We start from the raw sequence: 10,784 nt of genomic DNA, 5'->3' as shown, positions 1-10,784 counted from the left end.
TGCTGGAGTTCAGAGTCCAATTCTTGTAGTGGGATTTTAATTTTATGGTTAAATGTGCTACCTTTTTGTCAGACAGTAATCAATCCTTCCATCTACAGCATCCATTACTCGTGTGTCTGAGAATAGATGTGATCGCTCTATACAGAACGGAGACCAGTTTGCTCGAGCCTGTCCTTTCAACACTTCGCTTAAAGTAATTCTATTATGGCAAGTTCACGCTATGATTTTTGGCCCTAAATTTTTCTTGTCGACAGGGTTTGGAGGTCGCCGAGGAAAAACTCCAGAGTGTGAGCAAATTGGTGTTATTTCGTGGTTCGGAAATCGGCGCCATCTTATTACGTGTGAGTTGTTAAAAAGACACGAGCTGAGAGCATTGCCAATCGCTCGCATAATCCCGAACAATATTATGCTAAAGATAGGGCCTGGCCAAAAAAGGTCACCACCTGGATTTAACTAAGCAAACAGGTAAGAGCCCCCCCATGGGATAATTACTGCCTGGGTGAGTATGTTTTCAGCTGGCAACAAATTATTTAACCCTAACTGATGCAGGGAGTAGCTTCCCATTTGTTAAACAACCATCTCGAAAGACGCATCCTGTGGTCATGGAAAAGATGTTAATCTGTTTCAGAAGGGTCAAATTAGTGGCATGCATCAAGTAGAGAAAACATCTAAGGAGATTGCTGAAACTACTAAAATGGGGTTAAGAACTGTCCAACGCATTATTAAAAATAATCTTCAAGGAAGGAATGTGGTGGGGAAAAAAATCTTGAATGACCGTGATTGGCAGTCACTTAAACGTGTGGTGACTGTTTGTAGAAAAACAACAGTAGAACTCGGGGATATGTTTAATAGTGAAAGTAAGCATTTCTACACGCACAATGCGAAGGGAACTCAAGGGAGTGGTACCAGATGGCTGTGTAGCCGTAAGAAAACCACTTGTCAATGAGGTTAACTGGCAAAAATGGCTTCGATTTGCTAGGGAGCATAAAGAATGGACTCTGGAGCAATGGAAGGTCATATGGTCTGATGAGTCCAGATTTACCCTGTTCCAGAATGATGGGCGCATCAGGGTAAGAAGAGAACTGGCTGAAGTGATGCACCCATCATACCTAGTGCCTACCGTACAAATCTGTGGGAGCAGTGCTATGATCTGGGGTTGCTGCAGTTGGTGAGGTCTAGGTTCAGCAACATTATGTGCCCAAAGCATGAGGGCGGCTGACTACCTGAATATACTGAGCAACCACGTTATTCCATCAATGGATTTTTTTTTTCTTCCCTCAGGGCATGGGCATATTCCAAGATGATAATGCCAGGATTCATTGGGCTGAAGTTGTGCGTAGGTGGTTCAGGGAGCATGAGACATTATTTTCACACATGGATCAGCCATCACAATCCAGAGCCGAACCCCATTGAGAATCTTTGGGAGGTGGTCCAAATCTCCCATCATCAGTACAAGATCTTGGGGCAAAATTAATGCAACTCTGGACAGAAATAAATGTTGTGACATTGCAGAAGCTTGTGGAAACGATGCCACAGCGAATGCGTGCCGTAATCAAAGCTAAAGGCGGTCCAACAAAATATTAGAATATGTGACCTTTTTTTTGGCCAGGCAGTGTATATTGATCAGCTTATGACTAGTAGTGCACTACAAACGCAGAGAATGAAAGATATGGAGTGAGAGGAAACCTGGCATCAATAACATCAACATGCAAGGGCACAAGTTCATTACATAGACTATATTGCAGGTGTATAAAACCAAGCACCCAGGCATGCAGACTGTTTCTACAAACATTCGTGAAAGAATGGGTCACTCTCAGGAGCTCAGTGAATTCCAGGGTGGTACCGTGATATTGTGCCACCTGTGCAACAAGTCCAGTCGTGAAATCTTGTGCGATCAGGGAAGCAAAGCGTGCACACGCACAGAGGATCCATGGACACTTCAAAGGCACTAGTGACACACAGCGCATGTGGGAGGGCATTCAGGCCATTACTAACTACAGGAAAACATCACCTTCCTGTGACAATGATGCCACCCTCCCAGATGCACTGAATGACTTCTATGCACGGTTTGAAACACAGAACAACATTGCAGCGGAAAAGTCCATCCTTCCGCAAAATGACCAGGTGCTGTGCCTGACTGCGGCTGATGTGAGGCGTACTCTGCGTGGAGTTAACCCATGGAAAGTTGCTGGACCAGACAACATCCCAGGTTGTGTGCTCAGAGAATGTGCTGACCAGCTTGCAGATGTCCTGACAGATATCTTCAATATCTCTCTGAGCTGCGCCGTGGTCCCAACATGCTTCAAGACCACCACCATCGTCCCCGTGCCTAAGAAGCCCATGGTGTCGTGTCTCAACGACTACCATCCCGTCGCACTCACATCCATCATCATGAAGTGCTTCGAGAGACTCGTCATGAGACACATCAAGACCCAGCTTCCCCCTTCTATGGACTCCCTGCAGTTCGCGTACCGGTCCAACTGCTCTACAGATGATGCCATCTCTACCACACTTCATCTGGCACTCACACATCTGGAAAAAAAGGGCACCTATGTAAGAATGCTGTTAATAGACTTCAGTTCAGCATTCAACACCATTGTTCCTCAGCATCTGATTGGAAAGTTGAGCTTACTGGGATTGAACACCTTCCTCTGCGACTGGATCCTGGATTTCTTGACCATACTGAGTACTGGTGCTCCCCAGGGCAGCGTACTCAGCCCTCTGCTGTTCACACTGCTGACTCATGACTGTGCAACGATGCACAGTTTGAATCACATCACCAAGTTCACTGATGACACGACCGTGGTGGGTCTCATCAACAAAGACAACAAGTCAGCATACAGAGAGGAGGTGCGAGAACTGGTCAGCTGGTGTAAGGTCAACAACCTGTATCTGAATATTGACAAGACAAAAGAAATAGTTGTTGACTTCAGGAGAGCAAGACGAGATCACTCCCCGCTTGCCATCAACGGCTCCTCAGTGGAGATCGTGAAGAACATCAAGTTTCTTGGTGTTCACTTAGCAGAGAACCTCACCTGGACCCTGAACACTAGTTCCATCATCAAGAGAGCCCAGCAACGTCATTACTTCCTTCGGAAGCTGAGGAAAGCCCATCTCCCATCACCCATTCTCACTACCTTCTATAGAGGTACTGTAGAGAGCATCCTGAGCAGCATCATTACCTGGTTGGGGAACTGCACTGCCTTTGACCGCAAGACCCTCCAGAGAATAGTGAGAACAGCTGAGAAGATCATTGGGGTCTCTCTTCCCTCCATCATGAACATCTACATAACACGCTGCATCCAGAAAGCCACCAACATTGTGAAAGACCCCACACACCCCTCACATGAGCTGTTCACCCTTCTGCCATCTGGAAGAAGGTACCGCAGCATCCAGTCCCGCACCTCCAGACTGTGCAACAGCTTCTTTCCAGAAACCATTAGACTCCTGAACTCTGGCTAATTCCAATTCCAATTCAGATTCCAAAAATGGGCACTTTTATACACACACACATATACACATGCTTATACACAGTCACACACACACACATACATACATACATATCCATATACACACTCACACATTGTTTTGCATTGGATTAGTGCTGAAATTAAACCTCACACAAATAAACTATGCACTCCTGTTGCAGTCTTGCACATTATCCTACTTGCTGCTAGAGTACTGTACTAAACCAGCACTGTACTCTGAACTGTTCTGGCTGCTACCGGTGACTGCTATGTTTAGTATAGCATGTCACTGACTCCTATGCTCAACTCACTTTACATATTCCCAGTACTGTGTACTGGACTAAATAATTGCACTGTCTACTCAATTTGTATTTGTCCTGTCCTGTATTTATTATTGTTTATTTAATGTTTATGACATTTTGCACTATATTGGACTGTTTGCACTTGTGTAGCATGTTGTCTGTTGCACTGTTGTTTTGTGTTGCACCATGGTCTTGGAGGAACATTGTCTCATTTTTATTGTGTACTTGTATATAGCTAAATGACAATAAAACCTCTTTGAACTTGAACTTGAAATTTCCTCACTTCTAAATATTCCACAGTCAACTGTAAGTGGTATTATAAGAAAGTGGAAGCTATTTGGAATGACAGCAACTCAGCCACCAAGTAGTAGGTAAGGTAAAATGACAGAGTCGGTCAGTGGATGCTGAGGTGCATGGTGTGCAGAGGTTGCCAACTTTCTGCAGAGCCAATCACTACAGACCTCCAAACGTCATGTGGCCTTCAGATTAGCTCAAGAACAGTGTGTAGAGAGCTTCATGGAATTGAGTTTCCATGGCCGAGCAGCTGCATCCAAGCTTTACATCACCAAGCACCATGCAACGTGTCAGATGCAGTTGTGTAAAGCATGCTGCCACTGGACTCTAGAGCAGTACAGACATGTTCTCTGGAGTGACGAATCACAATTCTCTGTCTGGCAATCCGATGGACAAGTCTGTGTTTGGTGGTTGTCAACCAACGGTACTTGTCTGACTGCATTGTGTCAAGCGTAAAGTTTGGTGGTGGGTGGATTATGGTGTGGGGTTGTTTTTCAGGAGTTGGGCTCGGCCCTTTAGTTCTAGTGAATAGAACTGTTAATTCTTTAGTATACCAAGAGATTTTGGACAATTTCATGCTCCCAACTGGGTGGGAACAGTTTGGGGATGGCCCCTTCCTGTTCCAACATAACTGTGCACCAGCACACAAAGCAAGGTCCATAAAGACATGGATGAAAGAGTTTGGTGTGGAAGAACTTGACTGGCCTGCATCGGGTCCTGACCTCAACCCAAAAGAACACCTTTGGGACAAGTTAGAGCGGAGACTGCCAGCCAGGAGACGGTCTCACCCAACATCAGTGTCTGACCTCACAAATACGCTTCTGGAAGAATGGTCAAAAGTTCCCATCAACACACTGCTAAACCTTGTGGAAAGCCTTCCCATAAGAGTTGAAGCTGTTATAGCTGCAAAGGGTGGGCCGACATCATATGAAACCCTATGGATTAAGTTTGGGATGTCATTCAAGTTCATATGCGTGCGAAGGTAGACGAGCGAATACTTTTGGGCATATAGTGTGTAATATCTACACGAAAGGGGAGCAGGCGGATGCATCCATCCAGCTATATATATATATATATATATATATATATATATATATATATATATATATATATATATATATATATATATATATAAGCTTATTATCAGCCACAGCGAACAGTAGCATACAACTACTATAGTATTTCACGTCCACAAGTGTACAAATACACTTGCATTGCTGACTTGCATTGCTGTCAGCTTGTAAATCACTACAGATCCCGGGAAGGGGCGTGGAAACCGAGGCATAAATTTACCAGGGAGCGTACGGGGACCCAGTCACGTATCACTCAGAGCACTGCAGACGGGTATCAGTATTACAGTATTACAGTATTACCGACGGCATGTGGTCGATAAAGACGTAAAATCGTCACGTGCTCATTCTGGTAGGGCGTTCTCACCAAGCCACGTGATCCGGAAGCTGATCACAGGCAACGATGCATCTCCCATCTTTTCAAGCCCGGCGCTGATATTGCACCAGAAATGATGGAGACCATCCATCTGATCTGGAGCATTCGCAACCCGAAACGAACGTGGGCATAGCAAAACGTTTGGATGTGAACTATGTAACGTTTTTATTATGTTTCTTGGCAAAGAATTGTAATGAGCTTTATCTACTCCTAGGTGAATCACTTTGAATTGCCGTTGTGTATGAAAGGTACTACAGAAATAAACTTGCCTTGCCTTGTATAAGCCAGTTAGCCCAGTAAACGGCGGGTGGGGTACGTGTAGGAACTTTCAATTTCATTTTATTTTAAATCTATATTTTATTTCCTAATGCGTAAATGAAAGACATTGTGGACTTGCCTATTAATTCCACCATCTATGCTGCACTTTAAATAGGCCTAACTCTCAAACTTTTTCCCTATAAACACTATACATTAAATGCAGCTGCGTTATGTAGGACAGGCACATCACTGCCGAACCTGTTGCACGAGCGACTCCTACACGGGCGTTTCTAGGGATGGAAAGGCTACAAGCGAGTATGAAACGCCACCAAAACACGGTTCAATTCCTCTACAACGGTCATGTCAGAGTCCAGCAAGAAAAGTTAGCTAATTTAACACCGACGTACGAGCATCGTCACGAACGCTCTTCCACTTTCCCAGTGAGCTTATGTTCAAAATGTTAAATATTAACAAGACACTCAACTAAAGCTGATCTGAAAACGCGATGTTTTCCGTCCATGACGTCGCAGGATGCGAGTGCCTAACTAAGGTGCACAGGGAAAACAGAGCGCGAGGCACTTTATCTGTGCCGCGTGCATAAACAAAGCCCTGCATTCCAGTGAGTCTCCGCTCTTTGACTGTGAATCCTAGCTAGGTCGCGGTCGCCCATAGTGAAAGCATGTCAATGCCTTTCAACGTGACCTGCATCCGCCATACCGTGTTGGCTCAGCTGCACGACAACATTCTCTTCCTCCGCGCGTAAGTGCGCTCTACAGCTCACGCACGAACGCGCACACACACACCGCGCGAGCCGACGGTGTCCGCGACCGAAGGAAACGTCACTGTAGTCGAGCAGCTACCTGGAGCCGAGCTAAAGGACGGAGGCTTTATAGCTGCATTCACACCACAGACGTTTCTGTCAGGTAATTTATTTTCTTTGCGAGATAATTCAATTAAACATTTAAACTTCTTGATGCCATCTCAGCCGTTGCTATGTACAGAATTGGAAATGAAAGTGAATAAGGAACCGCAAGTGGCCCCTCGTCCTGTACAGCTGTATTTACAAACTTTTAACCGTTGTTTGTTTTACGTGGTAAAAAAACAAAAAAACAAAACATAATTGTAGGCACACAAACTAATGCAGCGTCCGTCCATAAAACCCGTCCAGTATGGACTCGGGTCCGTGTGGTGTTTATGTTGTCAATGACCTTGTAGTTGGTGTACACTGCTTCCGCCTCACTGCACGTTAAACGTAGCGTTATAGTAGTAATGGCACTTTTTTTCTGTATAATTATCTCCCACCAACGGCGACGCTTTTAATACAACTATCCCCGGTACTGAGGTGATTACCATCACGACTAAGTAGAGTCCAGGTGAACTTCTCGGAACGTCTTAAAGACAAGTGGGTCTTGAACCTGCCTGCGTCTGGTCGACGTCAATTAATATGAACTATAACTGCGTTTGATGACCGTTTCTCGCACGTCAGGGTGAAATGTCTGTACTCTCGAGGCAGTTTTATTCCCTGACACGTCGGCGGCGAGAGACTATCGGTGTCGGTACTTCCTCGAGGCGTCGGTTTTGACAGTTGATGAGCGCGTGCGCTTGTGATGCGATCTTTCACAGACGCGCGAGCGATGGCGGAGGACATGAAGGACAAGCTGCAGCGGTACCGCACAGCACCTTTCGACGCCCGCTTCCCGAACCAGAACCAGACGAGGAACTGCTGGCAGAATTATCTAGGTCAGTCTGGTGTCACGGCGTTTAGGAGGTGTTGACTGTCAAACGCACTGTTATGTCGTTTAGACGGCTTGCTGTAGCGTGACTGTGCGCATCTCTCTCTCTCTCTCCTCAAATTAAACAGACTATCATGTTTGTGTGCTGAATGGAAAGATCCGTTCAAATATGTATGACGTTTACCAGTGTTATCCGTATCCAGTAACCTGTGCCAATGGATGCAAGAATTCACTTCATCATTAATTGTGGAAATCTTGAAGATTCCTCTTTCTAGACCTAGCAGGCACACGCACACGGCCGCTGTGTTATCTATTGTGGTTTATTTTTACAGATTTTTACAGATGCCAAAAATCCCTGGAGGCCAAAGGAATGGATGTGGAACCATGTGACTGGTACAAGAAAGTATACAAATCACTGTGCCCCATTTCATGGGTAAGACACTTTTTGTGTTCCTAAAGTACAGCAGTTGATCAGTTTTCTTACAAAAACTGATATTGACCCAAAGCATTTTAGATATGCCAGGGGTTCCTAATCCCACACCATATGGCCTCACATTCTGCATTGTCATTGGTTACTTACCAGCTAGTTCATTTCAAAGCTAAATAAATAAATAATCATAGTGATGTCCTCATGGTTGGGGTAAGAAACAGTTACTGTATAAGTTTAAAAGATTTACCTCAAAAACTGATGTCCTGTGTGCCAGATCGAGAAATGGGACACACAGCGAGAGGATGGGACATTCCCGGGGAAGATCTGAGGATCTCGCCACCAAAGAGCGATATCACCATTGTTATCGCTGCCGCAAAAACCTCAAGATGTTTGTGTCTGTAGCATGATTTGGTATCCTGCTGAGTCAGACCTTAACTCCCATTGATGCAACTGTGGATCGGCAGACTGGGATGGATCTTTGTCATTCCTATTTAAAGTGAAAGCATTGTACCACAGCTTCTCTATTAAATATCTCAGGCATTTTATTGAAATTCTGTTGTGCGTGACTGGTTAATTGAGCTCTCCAGGGTTCCACCTCCTTTCACATATTATCTGTAAATGTAAATATGTTAACATTTGAATGTTTATTTTTAATATTTTAAGGTAAAGTTTTTCTTTACCAAAGAGTTAGAATGGTTTAATTTTAGGTAGTTATATTAATAAAAATAACACAAACATTTCTGCCGTTTCAGTTTAGAGCTGTAGAGGCTTGAGTCTCATTAGTAGGAAGAGTCTTAGTTGAGCAACCCCCCCCCCCCCCAAGTTTGTCCTACCAGTTCACTGCTCTGTACCACCCCCCAGTGTTTAAAATTTGTTTTTACAACCAGCTCCTTCATAAACCCCATCATTATAGATTTTAACAGCCAGAGAATCTGCTCTCAGATCAGTAGGAAATGGAAACTTGTGGAAACTGCTTTTAACAGCAATTGAATATCTGCTCAAAGCACACTCATTAAGTATTATGTAATTCAAGGAGAAATTCTGTTTGTCGCATTTGTGTTTCTAGCTTAGGCCTGTTTCAGCTCATAACAACCCTGAGGGTGGATGGGATTAAATACTATTATCAAAACACACAGCACTGCAGGTGAACATCAGAGGGCTAGATATCACAGCCCTGGACCAGGCAAACAGCAGCTTCACTTACTTATAACATAAAAATGCACTCCTCTCCAGACATTCAGTGCTGTGCTTTCTGTCTCTTGCACATTTTAACTGTGAATTACACCTTTGCCTGCACTTTCTAGAACTTTCACTGCTACACACCTCTGCAACTGAAGTGTTTCAACTCAGTTTATTGACTTGAAAAGTGCATTAAATAGATTCAGTAAAAAGGGATTAAAAATATGTTCAGTTACAACAGAATGCCAGGACACTGGTCACACAGAACAGAGGCTGAACAAGTCAGTGTAAATACTTAAAAACATAAAAAAATGGTGCCAAAAAAAAACACCTTTCAAGTGGTGGTCTTAACAAAGGTAAACAAAAATATTTAAACGTAGCAGCAGTCTGGTCCATGGTTCACTGTACGTTATGTGACATCGCCAGCGTTCTCGTCTTTTCTCCAGACCAGTTAGGCCCATTTTATGCCACATATCAGAGACCCGGCAGCTGCTTGTAATCACAACACCAACGGGCTTCTGATCAGCCTGCAGGTTTTAGGGAGGTGGCACACAGACTAGTCAGGGAAATGTTCTCTCTCCAATACAGCTTAAATACGAAGAGCAAAACAAGCTATTTACCATGACACTCTCCACTGCAAGGAAGCAACAAGAATAACAAAGAAATGCTCTGCCATTTCAGCCAGTAGAGTATATACACGAAAGTGTAATTAAAATATTATTCTCAGCCCCATAATTCACATTTCAAACGGTTTCCATACCTATAAAATGCTTTCTTTTAATTCTCTGTTCCAGGTAGGCCAAACTAGAGGTGACAGTGCTTTTAGAATTGCAGAGACAATGTGATCATTTGACGATGATGCTGAGTGATAGTTGCACATCCGTCTGAACCAGAGAGGCATAGTTATGGATCCGAAAGTAAAAATCCTTCCCAGGCTTTTGCTCCAACACCCCAACCTCACTAATTAGATCAAGCCACAGTTAGTTAGTGGAGTCAGCTGGGTGATCCAAAACCATGGCAGGGTTTTTGCTCCATTACATTTCTTGTGTGGACCATCATGAGGTCCATTCTACAGTCTTCAGCAGTAACACACACACACACAAATACTAATAAAACTGCTGTGTCTGAGGTATCTGTGCAGTGCTTGCATATATCAGCAATAATATCTCAGCTGTATAAAATGACTAATTAAAACAAAATTTGGCTCACAGTTCAAATCACCCACACACAGGTCATGCAAGCATCACACCTACATAAGGTGTGCAGCGCTACACCTGAAAATTGGGAACATTAGAGATACATATATATGTTTAAACACATTAAAATATATTTAGTGTCCTATCAATACGGGTAACTATGAGAGAGTGTGTATACACTAAAAGATTACAATAAATGAGCAAAATGTCCTCATGAGACTGCACTCATTAAAACTACTAACCTTTACAGCAGAAAGGACACTTTGTTTAAATGATTTATTCTTTTAGAATATAGGGCTGTGTATAGCTAGCTATACTACAATTCAAAAATATTAATTAGAGCAAAGAGATGAGCAAGTATACAGATTGTTATATTACAGATATCTTACAGAGTGCAGAAAAGTGTCTCTCTCTCTCTCTCTGTCTCCCTCCCTCCATCCCTCCCTCCATCCATCCCTCCCTCCCTCCCTCCCTCCCTC

At 43.7% G+C, this 10,784-nt stretch overlaps 1 protein-coding gene across 1 annotated transcript; it reads left to right on the top strand.

Annotated features, from left to right (window-relative positions):
* The first annotated feature begins 6,389 nt into the window (after positions 1–6,389).
* On the top strand, positions 6,390–8,481 carry LOC113573086 (cytochrome c oxidase subunit 6B1). The gene is made up of 4 exons (XM_027003129.2): positions 6,390–6,690; positions 7,391–7,507; positions 7,833–7,933; positions 8,205–8,481. The coding sequence occupies exons 2-4, from the start codon at positions 7,402–7,404 to the stop codon at positions 8,256–8,258; spliced, it is 261 nt and encodes an 86-aa protein (XP_026858930.1). The 5' UTR covers positions 6,390–6,690; positions 7,391–7,401; the 3' UTR covers positions 8,259–8,481.
* Positions 8,482–10,784: the final 2,303 nt, after the last annotated feature.

The sequence above is a fragment of the Electrophorus electricus genome, chromosome 10 (genome assembly GCF_013358815.1).
Source record: "Electrophorus electricus isolate fEleEle1 chromosome 10, fEleEle1.pri, whole genome shotgun sequence".
Classification (NCBI taxonomy): Eukaryota; Metazoa; Chordata; class Actinopteri; order Gymnotiformes; family Gymnotidae; genus Electrophorus; species Electrophorus electricus.
The sequence above is the reverse complement of the archived record's forward strand: the minus strand, read 5'-3'. Positions and strand labels throughout refer to the sequence as shown.

Excerpts from the sequence above, each read along its gene's own strand:
- LOC113573086 (XM_027003129.2), top strand. The coding sequence starts at position 7,402 with ATGGCGGAGGACATGAAGGACAAGCTGCAGCGGTACCGCACAGCACCT. Across the intron at positions 7,508-7,832 it reads CTGCTGGCAGAATTATCTAG|ATTTTTACAGATGCCAAAAA; the intron begins GTCAGTCTGGTG and ends TTATTTTTACAG. Across the intron at positions 7,934-8,204 it reads CACTGTGCCCCATTTCATGG|ATCGAGAAATGGGACACACA; the intron begins GTAAGACACTTT and ends CCTGTGTGCCAG.